The 21,064-nt window shown below is 40.5% G+C and overlaps 1 protein-coding gene across 1 annotated transcript; it reads right to left on the bottom strand.

Annotated features, from left to right (window-relative positions):
• Positions 1 to 1,259: 1,259 nt before the first annotated feature.
• Positions 1,260 to 16,569, bottom strand: LOC117307310 (coiled-coil domain-containing protein 115-like). The gene is made up of 7 exons (XM_033792025.1): positions 16,555 to 16,569; positions 15,182 to 15,230; positions 14,474 to 14,616; positions 13,189 to 13,295; positions 10,163 to 10,281; positions 9,202 to 9,375; positions 1,260 to 2,938 (listed from the first exon to the last, which is right to left on the bottom strand). The coding sequence occupies exons 3-7, from the start codon at positions 14,576 to 14,578 to the stop codon at positions 2,811 to 2,813; spliced, it is 633 nt and encodes a 210-aa protein (XP_033647916.1). The 5' UTR covers positions 14,579 to 14,616; positions 15,182 to 15,230; positions 16,555 to 16,569; the 3' UTR covers positions 1,260 to 2,810.
• Between the last annotated feature and the right edge of the window lie 4,495 nt (positions 16,570 to 21,064).

Raw genomic sequence — 21,064 nt, 5'->3', positions numbered from 1 at the left:
GGTGTTTCTAAATATATGCACTAAATCACAACTCTGTGAAAATGTGTACTCAATTGGTTATCAAAGTTGCAAGAGGATGATGAAAGGGAAAACACCCTTGTTGCACATTTTGTGAATTTGTGTGCTTTCAGATGCTTAATATAAAAGGCTTAAGGCCTGAAGTCTATTAATTTTTGAGTGAGAAATTACCTACCAACAGCTCTCCATTGCTCATTACCAAGATAGTTTTTATGCTAACAATTATTTTGACTAATTACCAATAGAGTCCACTGCCTTTAGCAAGACTAACTGCTGTACTGTCTGGTTGCAGCATCAAAACAGTGAAGATAATCAGTGACCTGCACAAGCATTTAGTTCCAAGTGTGAATAGAAAACCCCTCCTTCATGCTAATTTTAACAATATACAGCTTGGACATAAAACAAATAGTTTGCAGTAAATAATATAGGCATGGACATCATTTGAATTTCTTCTACAATGAGTCAGTCATGTGAGATTACTATTATTACTATACCTCATACATATTCATGACAGAGAGTCGAGTTCTCATTGGTCCATTCACCATCACGAGCCAGGTGTTAATTTTGCTAAATACCAAGCCCGCCCGTGAATATTCCTGCAAGTGGTGAATGCGCATGACAAGTAATAGTTCCTCGGGAACTATTCTACCTGTCATGTGCATTACCATTGTGCGACGTCATGCCGTGCGCTTTACGATCGTGGAACATTTTATAACAGCTGGGGTGGATTTCACAAAGGTAGTCCTAACTTAGGACTAGTCCTAGGCAATGCTAAGAGATAGGACCAGTCCTAAGTTAGGATGAGTTACTGGTCCTAACTTGGGACCAGTCCTATCTCTTAGCATTGCCTAGGACTAGTCCTAAGTTAGGACTACCTTTGTGAAATCCACCCCTAAAACATTAATACGTGAACAAAAATGGACTGAGCTAGATCCATTATGTATCCTTCCTTGTTTTTATTAATGAATCACAGATTCAGTCAGTTTTTGTGTTCATCAGGGTCAGTTTTTGTGCTTGAGTGCAGAAACTAAAAAAGGTTCATGAACAAAATTATCCAGAATGCATTTTATTTCAGTCGTTATTTCCTCTTGCTCCTATTTGCAATGGTAACTTAATATGTATGAAGTATAGTAAAACAAATATAACATGGTTTATTTTGGGTGACTAGTCGATTATTAGCTCCCCTCGGTATTGGAAATTGACAAACTAGTTCCCTCTGCTTCGCCTCGGGAACTAGTTTGTCATCTACCAATACCTCGGGGAGCTAATATCGACTAGTCACCCTCAAACCATGTTATATTTGTATAATATAGTTTGGACCCATAATAATGTCTCAAATAAATTTAACTAAACAAAATAAATAGATTTTCAAGTATTTAAAAGACATGTACATATCCTCAAGTCAGCTTTCAGTGCTTGAGTTCATAAACTAATCATGTACGTACATGTATGATCCAATTACCACGCTTCCTTGCAAGGTTCAAGACAATCAATAAAGTTGATGACAACATTTTTCTTCTTTTCAGTCTCAGTTTCTGATCAAACTACTAAGTACATTTACTTAGCTACACATGTTGGACATTACCTTGGTATCCAGTTTCAAGGCAATGTCTACCATAATCAGGGGTACACTTTCTGACCCTTTGTTGGACCATCCTTACTCTATTGTCGGACACGCTCACAATCGCAAGGCAAAAGTGCAGATCCCAAGGGGACATTACTAACAAATTTACCAGTCCCCAAAAACATGAAAACCTTGCTTGATGCGGTCATGTCCCACAAACCTGATCCATCATGATTGGTACACATGTATGCGTATGTATACACATTCAAACTCAGGACTTACTACCTCCATGCTATAACAATAACGGACAATAGGGTTGGGTGGTTGTACCATGGAGGTACCCAGATGCAAAATTGTACAAAACCACAGGCTTAAGAGGACTTGCTACTATTGTTGTTATACATGTACAATCTGCACCATACTTGCTAAACCACAAATTATATCCAATATGTTCACAATAATTGTGTAACCGGTAAAATGAAAATGGCTTAAGCTATAAAAATAATTATATTGTTTCAACTGTCAAATAAATTAATAACACAATAAAAGTACAACGAATAAAAAAATTTTAAAAATCAAAATTAACTTTTAAAATCTTAGTTGCAGAAGGTTTTGCCAGGGGCAAATGTCATATCTTCTACAGTGTATGAGCAGAAATGCTCCACAGATTAACAAAGATTATAGATGTGGAACTGAAGCTTTATCCATTGTTGGCACATGAAATACGTGTGGGTGCCATTTCAGCAAGTAAATGGTTTTTTTTTCCAATTGATAGGAATAGTCATTGTCTGCACTGATCTGCACTGACCTATTGTTGTATCAAAAGAGTTACTTGCTGAAACGGCATCCAGTGGGATTTCACATTCCAGCCCGAGTTCCGCACCTTGCGCCTTCGCCGCTCTATAATCTTTGATTATTACTACTCCCCGTTTTGACTTCGCTACTGCCATAACTTGGGTATATTACATACAGGCACAGTCCCAGACAAATCAGCAGAAATCAGCAGAAAATTCTGACCAGGCCCAACATTTATAAGTGGACTGACCACCAACATAAAGGCTGGTTAGCTGATGGTAGAGCACTTGATATTGGAGTGGTATAGTTAAAGTACACCATCAGGAAATTTGCTGTTGCTTGTTACCCGTTTTTAGATACATTGTGTACACATTATACTGTACATGTACATGTACATAAAACATTACCTTATGAAGCATAAAGAAGATGACTGTTATTGCAAACTGTCCGAAGTGGAAGCATCCTTGACTTGTTTCTTCTTTTTCTGTAGCCTGGCGTATTCACATTTAACAGAATCAAGTCTACTTTGGAGACAGGCAACCTTCGAGCAGATATGGAGGGCTGTTGCATTAAAAAATATATATAGAAATTAAGTGTGAAAGAGCTATGTTAAGTGGTATAGACGATGTGACCTATGTTTACATTCAAACCCCCCTCTGTTGACAAAACACTGTATATGCCATGTCTTGCAGGGCAAAAAGACGCGTAGTCATGGTAAGATTGCATACACTTTCTAGCTGCCTGCCAAAACACAAAAGTTTTGCCCGGCGGTTTGCGTGCGAATCATGTTATAAATGGCTTTCGAGTGACGTCAGAGGTCACATCGTCTCTACGTACATGTAGTATCAGCAATTTCCAATTATGTCAGGATTTTGCTTTTACAGACCAGGGTGATTCTTTCTTTGATGCCTGGCTGAACTACTGGTCTGTGATTCAGACTATGACCAAGGTTGCCAACATGAGACCTGACTGTGAGACCAGCAAAACTTCCCTAAAAACCTCAATACACAACAGTGATTTTTAAGATGATGGACAGAAAGGCACAATCTTATAAGAGAGCTGGTAATAACACACTTCTACGAAGCACAGAATGGTCAGGCAATGGAAGCCATGGCCTTTGAGGTCTGAATGTAATGCCAGGCCTGAACGGTGCTTAGCAAATGCAGTTAACCAACAAAATTCTACAAAATGTTAACAGGTTGTGACCGGTTCCTTGCTAGTTTTCCCGACTGCAAAGCCGTAGATTAGTTTTCTCTTTAACTTTGATTGACGTAAACCGACTGACCATGGTTTTGCCATGTAAACCTAAAAGTTCAAGCTGCTGACTATTTTTAAGTATCCTGTTGGATACTCATGTATAACAGTTGTGTGTTAAATGTAGTAAAACTTTTGCAAGTTTTTTAGTTTGAGGAAACTTTTCAATTGAGACAAGTGTATTTTTTACCATGTCCTTTTTGTGTAATGCGACTGACCACGGTTTACAAAGCTATAACATCCAGAGTACAAATCCCACAACATTTCTATATCATCACTTCAAAGCCTTGGATGTCAAGTACAAATCAGTCTATAAACTTAGTGGAAATAATATCTCACATAGAACTACTAGCACCAGGATCAAGAAATGACACAGAAAAGTGTAATGCAACCGACCATGGAATTGCCCTTAAGGTTGAGTTCAGTTTAATTGTGGCGTGTCTTGGCTGAGCGGCCGGCCGAGTCACTAGACCCAAGCTCTGGTTTTGTCAGCAGCAGAATGTGGGTTTCAATCACAATCATGACACTTGTGCAAGGCACTTGTCCATAATAGCTTTGTAAAAAGTTTGGAAGGCATTGCATTCTGCTCTCCCAGCCAGGCTCCTGAGTCCTTGTGGATGACACCCATGCCTACGTCCTTATAGACTGTGAAGGGTGTAACCTTGTTTCAGTCAAAGGATAAGGTGGCAACGTGCTCCTAGTCACAGTTGATTGGGTCGATAGCACACATCACCTTTAGACTCGACTCAAACCCGAATCCCATGCCATCGCCAGAAAACTGTTGTTTTGTGATGCTCTGCATAGCCCAACCTGTTCCGGGTGCGGGACAGGGACTTGACAATACTGCAGTCGCCTGATATGTAAATGTATTCACTTGAATATATGTAAACTTGATGCGTGATACGTGTTGTCCAATCTAACGCATCCAAAAAGAAGACTTGTTCATTTGTTATTTGTGGGGGTTAAGTACTAAGTTGAGGATTGAAATACAATTTTGACTAACCAATTAAATATAAAAAGAAAGCACTGAATGTTAATTCTTAGTTAATATGTTGTAAAATACATCGGGTCGGTTTTGTTTGCAAAATTTGAACATCTTCCCATTTGGGGAGATTTTCCAATAACAAGTGCAGACAAAGAAATGACCCCGTCAAGTCCCATTCTCTGTACCACATTTTGGCGGCGAGTGCGCACTGCTATATACGGCTTGTTTGCTCGTTGGCGCGATAATATGCTTAGGGACCTCTCACACGGGACTGGGACTGAATCAAGTCTAACATCACTTGGAAGTGACCCAATTGTTATCGGCGAGCTATGTGTTTTTTAACTTTCCACATGGCTCTAGCAACCATGGTGGCATTGGGATACTCTGTAAATGGTTTTCGGTCATACCCATTAAACACGACCACAATTACCTTTGACCATACCAGTATGTTGGATCCCAATATTGGTATATAAAACATCACATATACTGCCCTCCTCCATCTCAAGCAAATAGGTTTACTCTCGTTAAGTTCTTTAAAGAGTTTGAGGAATCTCTGCTGCCGGGCAAACTTGTCATGAAGGGGGACTTTAACATTTATGTAAATGAGCCCACTAAGTCTGATGTGTCTTCTTTCATGACCATTTTGTCATCTTTTGGTTTAAGACAACATGTACAAGACGCTACTCATAGATCGGGCCATATACTGGACCTGATACTCACACGGTTTGATGAAAATCTAATCAGATTGTGTGATGTGAGTACCGACTATGGCTCCGACCACAGCATGATAAGATGTGTCTTGCAGCAGAGAAAGCCCCCTCCTGTCAAAGTTGTGCTTTCTGTGCGGGATTTTAGCACTCAAATGTGATCTGGAAGCTTAACTTAATGCTTAATCACCTAGGAGTACTACTGTAGATGAAATGCTTCAGCATTTTAACAAGGTATCAACTGAAGTGCTCAGCAAACATGCGCCTATGAGTACTATGGCTAGATATGTTCAACCAAGACCTCCAGGTAAAACATATGCTTCAAAGGAAGTGGCCGAAAAGTGGGCTTATTTTAGGGTTGACAAGGATGCCTATTGCACCCAACACTTACACTACAATCAACTGTTGGAGCTTACAAAGAAAAAGCATTACAATGATAAACTGTGTAAAGCTGGGGGCTAAAGACACTTTCCGTACCATTGGTGTTCTGTTAAACAAGAATGAAAAAACCCTTCCCACTCTGCACACGCCAGATGAGCTCAGCAACAAGTTTGCCAATTTTGTTGTTGAAAAGGTTGAAAGAATAAGAGCCGGTATAGCGGGGAAATATCGTTATATTGATCATGATATGTGTATGTAAATGGTATTATTATTATTATTATTATTATTATTATTATTAGCTCTTCCGAACTTCAATCGGAACAGCTATTGTAATCGTCCAGATTTGTATTTGTTTTTATTATTATTCTTTCTTTCCCTTAAACCCTATTGGAATAATACTTGACTTTTTAATTGCCAAATGTCAAATTAGAATTATAAAAAATGAGACAAATCAAATACCATATGAAATCATATGGCCTAACTTAATTTTTAGATTTAATTAAATTAACATTCTTAATTAATTATTCACGTGACAGTCGTATGAATATTTAATTAGGCAATATTGCAATATTGACTTCTTGAGATATGATTGTTACAATATATTGTAACAATCATATCTCAAGAATTAAACATCCGATCAATAAAAAAAAAATCGGTAATGGACTTGTCTTGTATTGTAGATGCTGTTCCTGGCTTAAAATGTTCAGCCATGTCATCATGACGTCATATGTTTGCGCGTTTTACTTTTTGTGTACAAAACATATGACTCTAAAAGTGGAAACGTTTTACAAGTCAAATACACAATAAATGACAATACTCTGTGTTGAAAAATTAACTGATTCTTATAAGAGATGTTTCAGTCCATTAAAAGCAATCAAAGTACATCTATAATTAACGATTAATTAAAAATCTTGGCGTCATGGGTACAACGTGATACTTCATGAAGTTTTCCTTAGCATTGATACACCTTATCCATGGTTTTTAATGCAATACAAAATTGGGTAATTTGTAAAAGGCATTAGATTGGGGTAAGTTACATATCATCGTGTACCTTATGGAATTTATTAGTACGAAAAACACAATTTTAAGACTGTGACATCATCACGTGTTAATTTATGCTAATTACAAGCTTTAATGAGTTTTTCTTTGCAGCACTATATCTCAAGAAGTGTACGGCAAATTTCAAAGTTTTTTTCAGTATGAGACTCCTTAGGCATAGGAGATTTGCCTCGGGTAACCGTGACCCCGATTTGACCTCTACTTCCGGGTCAATCGGAACTGGGACCATATCTCAAAAGTTACGCAACCGATTTAATTTTTTCTTCAGTTATAGACTCCTTAGGCATTCAATTTTGTTGGGGAAAATCCATGACCCAATTTGACCTCTTCTACCGGGTCAACCGGAAGTGGGACCATTTCTCAAGAACCACACAACCGATTTGCAAACCTTTTTTCAGTTATAGACTACTTAGGCATTAAATATTAACTCTGACAACTGTGACCCCCGTGTTGACCTTTATTTCCCGGTCAACCGGAAGTGGGACCTTATCTCAAAACAACGAAACCAATTTTCGGACTTTTTTCGGTTATGGACTCCTTTGGCGCTGGATATTCGCATCGGGTAGGTGTGACCCCATGTTGACCTTTATTTCCGGGTCAACCGGAAGTGGAACCTTATTTCAAGAACTACACAACTGATTTTCAGGTTTTTTCAGTTATGGACCCTTTGGGCATTGAAATTCGAGCATGGGTTTCCGTGACCCAGTATTGACCTTTACTTTCGGGCTAACCGGAAGTGGGATCCTATCTTAAAAACTACACAATAGATTTTTGAACTTGGGTTAAATTTATTCAACACAGTGACCATGACGCCATGTTGACCTATATTTCTGGTTTTAAAGCTCCTTTTGATTCAGTATCAGATACAAGACCAGGTAATCACATGTCATAGAGTTGTAATGTGTGTGTTTAACTGTAGCATAGAAAACTTAACAAAACATTCGGGAACAGCTTTGTGATTGTTTACAATCACTATCTCTAGTTATTATTGTTATTATTAATATTATTTTTTACCCATACACCAATGTGTGTTAGCACTGTATACTCGGCACTTCCCCCGAGTCCTGTGAACATTTGTTATACGGGCATGTTACCCGGGTAGGATTTGAACCCACGACCCTTGCAATTCTAGAGCAGTGTCTTACCAACTAGACTACCGAGGTTGCCCGGTAGCTAGAGGCAGTTTGAATCCTATGTTTTGGCAGCGGGTACCGCATTGATATCAGAGCTGGTTGTTAAATTTGCATCGGGGATAAAGAATAAGGGAATCAATGTGTGGTGAAGAGGTTTTCAACTAGTGGTTTAATCCCAACGAGGGCCTGGTTCTTGATAATTTTACCGAGACACTTCACTATGGCTTTGTCCTCCGAATGGGATGTTAAGCCATTGGTCCCATGTGTTGTGTAACGCATGTAAAAGAACTCAGTGCACTTATCAAAAAGAGAAGGGGTTCACCCCTGTGTTCCTGGTCTGATCGGAAGCATATTGCGCCACAGCACCTTGTCAAAACATTACATGGTGCTATCAGAATTAGGTCTCACAATTCAAACGTAGTCCCACATCTTGCAGGAAATACTGTATGTTACAGCGCCAGGAGCGTCACTGAGTGATGGACATGTGCGCTATATAAGAAGCCACAATTATTATTACTATTATTATTATTATTATTATTATTATCACTCACTACTCTACTAGAAAGCTCTGAATGAACTGTTGCCGGTCTACCTGAAAGACTGCCTTGCCACCCGTATACCATCACGGGAAGACCTGCGATCGAGCGGGCACGCTACTCGTCTTTCTATCCCAAAAAGTAACAGCCGGATAGGCGATAGATCATTCAGTGTTTTCGGGCCAACTCTCTGGAACAAATTACTACATACCATAAGGTCCTCTCAAACAGCTTATGCTTTCAAACACAACCTTAAACATTATTTATTCTAGTGTATTATAATTGCTATTGTTGTTTTTTTGTAAAGCGCAAGGATAATGTTTTGGGAATTTTGCGCTATACAGTGGCCATCCATACCCTTGTGATAATAATAATCATAAAGAATATTTATAGGGCGGCAAAATCTACCAAAATGAAGTGCTCAAGGCGCACAGGAGGGGGAACCACACACAGCAAGGAAAATAAGACAAATAGACCAATTACACATAAGGCGAGATTAAACAACGTGGTTTTAACTTGAAAGTATTGAGATTAGAAATATTGCGGATCTGAAGAGGCAAGTCATTCCAGAGAGTGGGTCCAGCATGGGAAAATGCCCTATTGCCCCATGACTTGCTACTCTTAGTGACCTGTTGCATGCATGTATTGGAAGATCGGAGAGGATCTCACAGGAGTATAAGCTTTCAGGAGACCTCTCATAAATAAAATAAATACAAATAAAACAATTTGAAAATATGTTTAATTTTGGTTTGCGAATTATTAAACTTACCTTGTACAAAATTAGACTGACATTGTCTGAGATTAGATGGGACCAAGATGCCAAACCAGCGCAGAGGGTCACACACAGGCTTTCCTTCATCTTGTTGATGCACAAAATGCTGCTCCTTACTGGTAGAAGGATCTGTGCAATGTTTTCTTGATACTTTTTTCTGGCTTTTTAATTCTAAAAAAAACCAGACATAGATGTAGCTTTAATAACATGATGCTTTTATACTGTGCAGCCATCTTCAACCCTATGAAGTGGACATTCAATACTTTGCTTGTATAAAACCTAATGGTGACTCATCAGAATGTAAAGCAAATACCTGTATTTTTTGGGGGGAAGTTAAAATCGTACAATTTTGGCGTTAACTTTTCAAATGTTCCCCAAGTATGAACATCACAGCTTTTATTTTTGTTGAGATACAGCAACAAGCAAATGGTAATTTTTCAACATTAAAAACCTTGTCATGACATCATCAATGACGTCATCATTCCAAAAAAGTGGCGGTTTCATCTACTCACTATTGCCTATAGATGTACATAGTAAGTTTTAAGTTTGTACAAGCTTTAATTTTGTTTAAAAGCTCCAAAGTTGTTTTTTTATGTAAAAAAACGAAGGCGAACTTTGACCCAGGGTAACGACCCGGAAGTTAAGGTCGTACGATTTTGGAGTTAACTTTTCAAATGTTGTCCAAGTCTTTATCTATCCGATGCCTAAGTATGAACCTCATAGCTTTTATATTTGTTGAGATACAGCAACGAGCAAATGGTAATTTTTCAACATTAAAAACCTTGTCATGACGTCATCAATGACGTCATCATTCCAAAAAAAGTGGAACACGAGGGAAAAAAAAACCCAAAAACCATAACAATAACAATAGCTCTTCGGCTGTTAGCCTTTATTCTTAGTATAAACTACAAACACTTATTGAAAATGTCAATTATAATCATAACTTTTTAAGTGCTACCTGGAATTTCTCTTGGTTTTTTCACATCGGAGCAATGAGCAATCTTTGTAGTCTTTAATTCCAACTCCTTTTCATGTTCCACTTGGAAATCTGTGTAAGATTTGTCATCTTGATCTTGACTGTTACAGCATGTATGAAACAAAAGAATGAACATGTTTTGACCAATCAGAATGCAGTTAATGCACACATTCTCCAAGGCATTTATGGATATAAAGATACTGCAGATAATGACTATAAGCCTTTTTGAAGTATGGCGGACACAATGCTACAACACTGTAAAGTTGTGGTAAATTTGTGCGTATTGACCATAGAAATAGAACGTATGTTATTCAGTGAAGTGCGCATTTTAGGCGCAGCGTTTACATGTAAACCTAATGACCACCAACATGGTGAGCGTGGCATCAGTCGCGGCGTGTGACGCGCGCGTATCACGTCCGCCATACCTCAAAAAGGCTTATATGACCAGAGAGACTGAAACGAGAATTGCAAACAAATATAGATACAGTTTGAATGTGAAGTATGCACAATTATGTAGCATCATCAAGACATTACAATCTATTGAATAAACAGGGCCCCTGAATATGAATTGAAAACTTAAAAAATTGACAGAGCAAACCATTTCTGATTATCCTGCGTGACATACATTACTTAAAGACGGTGGACACTATTGGTAATTGTCAAAGACTAGTCTTCTCAGTTGGTGTATCTCAACATATGCATAAAATAACAAACCTGTGAAAATTTGAGCTCAATCGGTCATCGAAGTTGCGAGATAATAATGAAAGAAAAAAACACCCTTGTCACACGAAGTTGTGTGCTTTCAAATGCTTGATTTCAAGACCTCAAGTTCTAAATCTGAGGTCTCGAAATCAAATTCGTAGAAAATTTATCTACTTTGTTGAGGCCTCTGTGACCACCATCCAGCCTTTTTGGAACATCATAGCCCTTCATTGGATGTCCAAGGCTACAGATTGTGCAATTTGTTCCTTGATTGTGCCTGCCTAGTATGACTGTTGATGCCTTCTTTTGAAACAGCTATGTGAGTAACAAATCAGTACATGTTTGTATACTGTTCTGCCCAAGCTATGTGAGTAACAAATCAGTACATGTTTGTATACTGTTCTGCCCAAGCTTGGGCGATATTGCTTTTATTATTCCACTATGTATCGGCAAAAAAAGATTACGATATTCAATTATACTGGATTCATATCTGAATGCTAAAATTCTGACAACTTATGTTGCCAAAATTTAATACTCAGTAAACAAAAAAAAATCTAGATATACATCTGTTGGGTGTACTGTCTACCCATGGTGTGAAAACCTGGGCCTTTCAGTTACACACACATACTGACATAAAGTGTCTTTTGAAATGTCTACTGCGCATGACTGTTCTTACATGTGTGCATATTTTGCTAGATCCCGCCCATTTCATTCTAATTAACCAATAAGCATCCATAATGCACATGTGGTGACTTCTGATGGGCTGTGGTTTGTGTTATGATCCCAATGTGGTTTTCCTTTCGCGGCACACGGCCGGCTCCACACAGGGCAAAAGACCCATCGTCCCCCACCCCCCCCCCCCTTTTCGGGTGCACCACTGTGATTATTAGTGATCCCAGTTAGAGATTACATCAAAGTTGAGATGGAGAAGCTGTCTGCCTTTCTTCAGTAGATCACAAACTTATGCAGTCTTACTTTAACCCCCTGTGATGAATCTTGAACAACAAATTAATGCATAGAAACTTTCTGAGAAATCCTCAAGAACAATTTGTTCACCATGCTGCAACTCTGACTTCAGTGCCCATTTTATTAGAGCTGCTCAGCAGAAGATTTTGTGCTAACTGTGCGATTTCCATTTAACCATATAGCACAAGTAAAGGCATGCTAACCTTCCGATGAAGTCAGAGTTGCAGCATGGTGACATTTTTTGTTTACCTTCTTGGAAAGAATTTTGTTTTGGAAAAATGCCCTAAATGTCGCAATATTGGACGCATAAGGCCATTTATCGACAATTCAACGTGCGAGAAGGCAGTTCGGGCAGTCGTCACGTCAAGACTCGACTATTCTAACTCATTGCTACATGGGATCTCATCATCTGATACCAAACGTTTTCAGCGCGTCCAAAACCGGGCTGCCAAACTGATTTTTAAGTGTCGTAAATTCGACCACGTCACACCACTTCTCCATCAATTTCACTGGCTCCCAGTCCATCAGCGTATTGTTTTCAAGATTCTCACCATTGTATACAAATGTCTTCACCATACCGCTCCTTCATATCTCACCAGTCTCATCAAGATTCACCAACTTGGAAGACCTGGCCTTCGCTCTGGTTCAGACAATACACTCTTAGCAGTTCCAAAGGTGCATTCCGCTGCTGGGGATCGTGCTTTTTGTGCACATGCTCCGCGCCTTTGGAACTGTCTCCCTCATCAAATTCGTTCCGCGCAGTCACTCGCAGTTTTCAAGAAACATCTCAAAACTTTCCTGTTCAATGATTGATTGCTTTGACTGTTTTTCCATTATCAGTGTCACTATTTATTTTCTTATTGTTTAGTTTCTTGTTAAGCGCTGTGGTACCTTGTGTAAGAGCGCTATATCAATGTCTCTTATTATTATCATTATTATTATTCATATTGGTGGAGAGCATGTCACGTGGGGGTATTTAAACGGCTGATAAAGACATAGCTGGTGTTGTTTAAAACCGGCTGGCTTTGCATGTTGGACGCACAAGCTAATGTCAATTTACTTATGCGGATTGAGATTAATAGCTATAAGTACCAGCGTGTAGTTTTTATTTTGTTTACCAACTTCAAAAATTCACTAAATAAATAGATTGTCATAGATTGTCAATATTTGTGAAACTATTTTGCTTATTTTATCATCTTTAAGGGCATTTATGAATGGGGATAAAAGAGGAGTGACTCATTCTAAAGTGGCAGTTTAAGATCTTGCAGGGACGTTGCCAAGCCATAAAGGCTCGAGTCCTTAGTAGGAACCAATACCATTCCTACATGTACAAACCTTACCTGAGGTATACCATTGCTTGAGCAGACATTTTGCTTTGATCAAATTGTAAAGATCCCACTTGTCCTCTTCCCATAGCATTACGAGCCTTTGAAAGATTCATGAAACCCTGTCAATATAAACAAGAATGGATAGATGATAAGTAAACTATGTGGAGGTTAACCAGCGAGTTATAAAGACGAGGAAGTACAATATTATAAATTGGTTTATTTTCTTCAACAAAAGTGAAGCTTTGAGGTTGTAAATTTAATAAAATGAGTAGATTAGATTATTTTTTCAAATGGTGACCATGGTTATTTTTAACACCACCAAAGTCTTTCAATCCACAAGGACCATTTCATACAACCAACTAGTGTTTAGGGTGCATAATTTTAAGTAGGTCTAGTGTTTTTTATAACAGATGGAGTCCATAGAAAACACGAAAAAAGTCTCTTAACTCTGTTAAAACAAGGTTAAAAAAAAAAATCCCGAAACACTCCAAGCAAAAATTCTGTAAAAACGCGAGGTCAAACAAACTCGCGCGATTAAGGAATTGTGACGTCATTGGCCCTATTTGATATGGAAAATAGCGCCTCAGTTGACCAAAGCTGGATAACTGTGAACAAACCCTATTGGGAAATTGCGCCAATTACGTCAAGGGGTCATTGCATACATGTATCATTATCATAGATTTATAAGCAGTTTTTGACTCTCGGCTGAAAAGCCTCGTGGAGAGGTGCATTTTTTACTTGAATTATTTGTTATTATTAAATGCAAATTTTAAGCGTAAAACGGTTATAAACAATTACGTACAATGTCTATTTGGCCCCAAAAAGGTAATAGTTAAAACATTGAAATTATCCTGTAGCCCATATTTACAAGTTTGTTTCAAAATGTCCACATATTTACATTAAACTTACAGGGTTTGAAGATAGTAGAGAGCTTCCGTTCATATATTACTTACTGAGGTGCTGCAGTTTTTGAGAAATGAGTATAAGTCACAACATAATTTTTGTCTCAGTGACCAGAAAATTATTTTAGCATGTGAAAACCTATTAACCAGTTATGATATTATACCATAACATACTACAACTGGTTAATACATTTTTACATGCTAAAAATGAGAATTTTTTTTGTGTGACATTGTTTTACTCATTAATCAAAAACCACAGCACCTCAGTAAGTAATGTGTTAAGGGAAGCTTTCTATTATTGTTATCTTCAATGTGTGCAAGTTTAATGTAAATCTGTGGACATTGTTTTTTGTGTTAGAAAAAAGTACATACAAGAGCATTTTCAGTCACTATACCTGTTGCATAGAAATTTCCATATCTTGTTTGACCATGCTTAACTGCTGAAGGATTTCAAAATAATGGACTGTTACATCATCCAATTCACAACACAGTGCCTCCATCTTGACTGTTGAAGTGGCCACAGGTTTGCTCGTTATATCTGGATTAAGGATGTAAAGTTACACTTGTTAAAAACAGTACAAACACAGAGTGTTCCGTTTCTTTGATCAATTATGCCTCTAAATGGCCTTTATAGTTTACATCACAGAGCATCTAGAATGCAAAATTTTCCAGGGGCCCGCTTAAGGGCCCCCGACCCCAAGCTGCAAAGGCTTTAAGCTTCGCATGCTCCATCTTCGACAGATTTTGCCTCCTAACATTTTGGTCATAATCCAACCTTGTTTTGATGTTTTCCCCTTGAAATATTTGTGCTCCCCCTTGTGCCCCCTAATACATTAGTTACGCCGCTGTGATATAGGATGGTTATTGTTTTCAATTGAAATACAGGGCCTATAGACAGCCGCTGAGACCATAGTAGTGCAAGGTGCTAGTGACAGCAAGGAGGAAGAAATAGAACTGAGACCATCCATCACGTACCGAGCTTCGAGCTGAAGCTTCTTAGCTGATTGGACTGGTTCCTTGCCTACCGCGTGTGAACAGCGACAATACTGGTAGGCAGGGCACCCGTCCAAAATGGATACGACTGATAATGACAAAAAACTCACTAGGACACTGGGCTGGGTCCAAATGATATCCAGTAGGATTTCCAGTAGGCTAACGGGAAAATTGTTCACAATAAAAAAAATTAAAAATTCTTTTTTTAAATCATCTATCCAACCTTTTTACAAGACACTTGCACTTCATTGTTTTTTTTGGTTTTTTTTGCGAGAGATTGTCGGCCATTTCAAGTGGTAATGCGTGCACGACATTGGAGTGACGTTATATGTCCCCAAAAATTCATTGGTGGTTGCAATAATAGCCTAGTCAATTTATGGTTTGACCTGGACAAAAATGCAACAGAAACGATTTTTTTGCAAGTGTCTCCTGAAACCCTCTAAAACAACATATCCAAAAAGTAGAAAAAAATAGGAAGGGGAATTATGCATAACTTGCACAAATTAAAAGTTACCGTTTTCCCTTAAAATACACAATGCATACCCTATACAAAGTAGAAATTTTATTTTGTTCACATAATTTTTTTTTACGGGAATGGTCACTGCATTGTTTCTAAACATTATGAGTACAAAGAAATTCAAGATGGCGGCCATTTTCTCTGCCAAAAATGATTTAATGCTTTGAAATAGGAAAATAATCTGAGTTCAATATTAAACCGCTATGCCGATGTACATGCTTTAGACTCTGTGGTATGTTTAAATGTGATTAATAAATACCTTGGACGGTTTCAAGTCTCTGATTGGTCAAAACCCGGTTATGTGTGGGAGTGTTAACGGTGTTATAAAGACCGGCTTTGGAAAATAGCGAATAAGTGGCCACTAAATCAGCATACATTGTGTAAACCTTGCGCGTTGCACTGTATCGCACGCTTATTTATATCCCTGTAAGTTTCATTGCAACTTCGCGCACTTACGCGTACGCGCACTGAAAATGTATCAATTTTGAGTGCGCGCGTGTAACATGTGCGCGCGTATAAACTGACGCCGAGCTTATGCGCCGCTTTTAATGCACAATGAACAGCTATCGTCCAATCATTTGCCTCCTTTGACCCCAGTGAAGGCGCTGAACAGATCATTATTTAGAAGAGTCACTGGTCTCAAAGCCAGGTCAGTAATGTGATTAACGCACGAAAGAGATGGGAACCATCAAAAGCTCAAGTATGGCCCCTGAACATGTCTGGTGGAAGTACCGCCGAGAGAAAAGTCACAAAATTTGGACAATTTTAGCCGTTTAATTCGCTAAAAAAGGTGTTTATAATGGGAATAACAGTGTTCGTACCCGGTCTTCACTGCGTGGTAATGACCTTGGTTGGTGGCTCTCGCCTCCGACTCGGTCCGTTAACAAGCGCCAGCCACCAATCCGGTAATTACCACGCAGTGAAGACCGGGTACTCGCACTGTTATTCCCTTATGAAAATACAGACCGTGAGTAAACTGCATAGCTTCTGTCACCGGTGCAGAGCTTGCACAATTTCGCGGTAAACGGGAATCAAAGTTGGGGACCGAAAACATATGAGGGTCGATAACGTATGACGCTGCGATTTCCAACAAAATGGTTATGAGAAAAACTCACATTCACAGCTCTGACCGATCCAGGCAGAGTACACCACCACCACCAACCCAAAGCCATCTTCAATATAGCGCCCCCTGTTGTTGTCCATCCATATACTTGTATTTCGCTGCATACCCATAACATTAATGGTACAGTCCAAGCTCCGTGAAAAGGAAAGATGGACCTATCCGGCCTGTCAATCAAACTGTGCGCGTTCACCCATTTTGACCAATCACAGCAATGATTGTGGTCGGACAAACTCGGTCATGCGTGCGCGTATATTTGGCACGCGCGGCAGAATCGTGCAGAATGTCATTGGGAGTGCTTGTATACGTGTCCTGCTCACGTGCGCGGTGGGCGGAGCTTAGTGGAAAGCCGGAACGGTCCATTGCGGCCAACGGCTAACGCTGCACTTATATCCTCCGATACCCCAAATCTACGCGTTACAAATAATATTCTCGCAGGCACCTTTCTAGACTTGATGACAAGTCGTTAGGCGCTGCCTATTTGTCTGCCTTTCATGCAACAGTCACAGTGCGATGTTACACATGCAGGTAGCGCGAGGTAGCTACGCCGCGCTGTAACTACACACCGCACTTAACAATTACCGTCTTGACTTCAAGACTAGCACCTTTCCCGCCGCGTAACTTTTTGTTTACACTACATAATTTTTTTATTTCATGAAAGTATACAACATAATCTTCAATCTCATGCAAAGAAAGATGGGACAAATCGTAGCTACCTTTCTGGTTGATATTTTAGATAATCTATAATGTTAGTAAAAAATCTTACCTTTAGACTAAACACAAAATATGCCTAGCTAAAATGGTTGATAAAAACACTCAAAACACCCTGAAAGTTTTTGCGTTTGTTGTCTGCCATACTTCACTACTTCAATTACAAGATCACATGAGTGTTTAGAAGAAAAGGCGGCATAGAAAGGGCTTCAAAACAAGTGCGTGAATTTATGTGACGCAAAACAAATGCCGACAAATTGGGGTCGTTTTCATTCAACGACCTCCGTTGTGCTTGGCGTTGTACGGGCTTGAAATTCTCCTCTCAGGTGGGCTATGACATCGGACAAATAAAAATAAAGCTCAAAGTTGTTCTTGGTTCTGTTAATTAAACTAAAATTCTCTCTCAAGTCTTCAGTGCGTGAATATAGGGTACACGAGGATTATACTATTTATTTATCAACACAAAATCGTTTTTGTATAAAACTACATATTTTTTTATGGTTTCGATTAAGTGCAATTTTACTGAAACCATAAAAAAATATGTAGTTTAGCCCACTTCCATGCCCCATTTACAAATGTTTGATGTATATTATGAGTTGGCGGCATGAAGCGACTTGACGGCAAAAGTAGATCATAGTGTAGCGTTGACCGTGGGTTGCGTTGTACACAGTTGAATGACACAATTGAGGTACAATTAACTGCTTTTTCTGTCCGTTTCTTTGGAGGTTTATTTACAAACAAACAGTCATAAAATTACACGTAGCAGAAACCTAAGCCAGAGAGCGCCCTCTCCAGCGAGCAGACACGATCGGTCGGTCTGGGCCACAAGCGTTGCTCCGAAGGGGAGTCGTGCTGGCGCCCCCTACCGGTCGATCGGCACCGCCGCTACACTGCCCCCTCCTAGGACCCTGCTTGTCCCAGTAGCAGGCAGTGAGCGGCATCGCTCGCCAGCGAAGCAATCCCTTCACAATGGCAATAAACAAAACAATTGTTATGGGGAAACTGTCCTGTGATGTGTTCGAGTCCGTCTGCACTTCCTGCTCTATCCGGCCGTCCCTGGAGAAGTGGTCACTCAGTTCCAGTGGAGGTGTTGTCGGGGGCCCTCCAAAACGATCACCGCCCCCCTGCTGGTGGTGCTAGCGGTTCCGTGACGATTGTCTTTGTCCGTGTAGTGGGATCGACAAACAAACAGTCATAAAATTACACGTAGCAGAAACCTAAGCCAGAGAGCGCCCTCTCCAGCGAGCAGACACGATCGGTCGGTCTGGGCCACAAGCGTTGCTCCGAAGGGGAGTCGTGCTGGCGCCCCCTACCGGTCGATCGGCACCGCCGCTACACTGCCCCCTCCTAGGACCCTGCTTGTCCCAGTAGCAGGCAGTGAGCGGCATCGCTCGCCAGCGAAGCAATCCCTTCACAATGGCAATAAACAAAACAATTGTTATGGGGAAACTGTCCTGTGATGTGTTCGAGTCCGTCTGCACTTCCTGCTCTATCCGGCCGTCCCTGGAGAAGTGGTCACTCAGTTCCAGTGGAGGTGTTGTCGGGGGCCCTCCAAAACGATCACCGCCCCCCTGCTGGTGGTGCTAGCGGTTCCGTGACGATTGTCTTTGTCCGTGTAGTGGGATCGTTCAGTGCTGACAAGATCCCCTTCCCTGGATGGCCCGACTTGCATTGGGTTGGATGGAGCGGTTGGAGGAAGCTCCGAGCGGTCACTAACCTCCCCCGCTCCATCGGCTCCTCGTTAACTTCTGATGGTCCGGCTGCCATTTGTGTTGATGAAGCGGTTGGAGGATTCTCCGAGCGGTCACAAACCTCCTCCCGCTCCATTGGCTCCTCGTTCATCTCTGTATTACTGATGCTCACTTCCAACCTGCTCCCAATGGCTACTCTCCCCACCAGTCCCGGGCGAAGTGGGCAGTACTGCAAGTGCAAGCGACGAACATCTGGGCGGTGGAAACTCTGGTTGCACATGTAGGGGCACGGGTATAAGGGTTTCTCTGGGTGGAGTAGCGGACATGCTGTTGTTTCGCCGGTACTTTTTCACTGACTGCACTCTCCAATGGCTCGGATGCAACCTTCACAGAAACATGGTTTGTCCTGGAGTGTACCCTCACGGTGCGTGTCTGGCTCTGGCCGGTGGGTCTCATGCTGTACAGTCTTTGTGTTTGTCTCGTCTCACAATGTCGTCTCCGCCTAGTGAGTTGGCAATCTCGCTGGAAGTGGCCGGAACCATGGCAACTAAAACACTTGTTCTTCACCCATTGAGGGGGTGGCGGCTGTATCATTGACAGGACATCTCTGGACCCTTGGTTTTTTCTTTCCTCTGCTGCGCCTGCCAGTCAAGGAATGCCTCCATCTCGGTTGCGAGCTGGATTGCCTCGTCAGGGTCGTCAATTTTTGGGAAAATAATATGTGTCGTTGGAGTTGCTCGTCCCCCAGTGCATTACGGAACGCATCCACTGCCAAGTCCTATACGCCTGTTGAGTTCAACTTCAAGGGAGAGATTGTCGGAGATGGTTTAGACAAGATACACAAGCTCACGGACAGCCTCAAGCTCATGGTTGGCAATGCAGGTAGACGGTGGTTCGTCCACGTCCTTGCCCCTTACCTGCGTTTTTAAATGTTTTTTGGTCCGAAGTCTTCGCAAGCTGCAGAAAGTCGATCCGTGAGCTGCATGCTATCTGGTGTGTGTGTGTGTAGTGATGGCATGCGTCGTCTGCAAACAGGAAATCTCAGAGGATTCCAGAGATTCCAAGAGAACTTCGTACGAAGGTAGATGCCCTCTGTTGCTATCCAAAAAGCATGCTTGGGAAGAACGGAGAAGAAAACGCCGAAAATGGTTGGAGCCAGACACGGCACTGCTATACACCGTTGCAGATGTTGAAGGATTCAGATGTTGAGAATGGACCCCCTAAAGTTCTCGTGGAAGGACTTAACGATGCAAAGCGGAGCAGGATGGCAACCAATTTCGGCCAAGATCTACATAAGGCCGTCTCTGCTCACGAAGTCAAAGGCCTTGGTGAGGTTTAGAAAATACGGAAGCCCATTAGTGCCACTTTGCGTTTCTCTTTAGCGTTGTAGTGTTTCTCTTTCACGTAAGTGTTTCCCTTTCACCTCGTTGCCGCCACTTATTAAGTGGCGGCCGCCAGTTATTAACCGGCGGCTGCAACTTAAAAACCGGCGGTCGCCACTTATTAACTAGCGGCCGCCACTTAAACTTGCGAAGTGTTATGTAATGGTCTTAATGACTAAACACTACAAATTTACAATTTGTTAATTATTTTGAGGTACCTTTCGTTTAAAAGTGATTTCTTACGTTATTTCTTTGATAAAAATTCCCTTCAAATGAGACAAAACCAACAGCATATAAAGTGGTATAATTAGGCACCAATTAGTTGGTCTAATTAGCTGCAACGGAATATTTCGATGTGTTACTTATGCTATTTGTTAGTGAAAGTCCCCTTCAAAAGAGACATTTAATGGGTGTCATTATGATTAATTTGTTGGTTTAATTAGCTGCAACGGAATATTTCGATGGGTTATAAAATGGTCTTAATCATTAAACACTAAACAATTATTATTTGTTAATTATGTGAGGTAAATTGCGTTTTAAAGTGACTACTTTTACTATTTACAAAAAACACC

The sequence above is a fragment of the Asterias rubens genome, chromosome 2 (assembly GCF_902459465.1).
Source record: "Asterias rubens chromosome 2, eAstRub1.3, whole genome shotgun sequence".
NCBI classification, from domain to species: Eukaryota; Metazoa; Echinodermata; class Asteroidea; order Forcipulatida; family Asteriidae; genus Asterias; species Asterias rubens.
Note: the sequence above shows the minus strand (reverse complement) of the source record. Positions and strands in the feature narration are given on the sequence as shown.

Excerpts from the sequence above, each read along its gene's own strand:
- LOC117307310 (XM_033792025.1), bottom strand. The coding sequence starts at position 14,578 with ATGGAGGCACTGTGTTGTGAATTGGATGATGTAACAGTCCATTATTTT. Across the intron at positions 10,282-13,188 it reads CAAGCAATGGTATACCTCAG|TCAAGATCAAGATGACAAAT; the intron begins GTAAGGTTTGTA and ends ATGCTGTAACAG. Across the intron at positions 2,939-9,201 it reads TCAGTCTAATTTTGTACAAG|CCCTCCATATCTGCTCGAAG; the intron begins GTAAGTTTAATA and ends TTAATGCAACAG.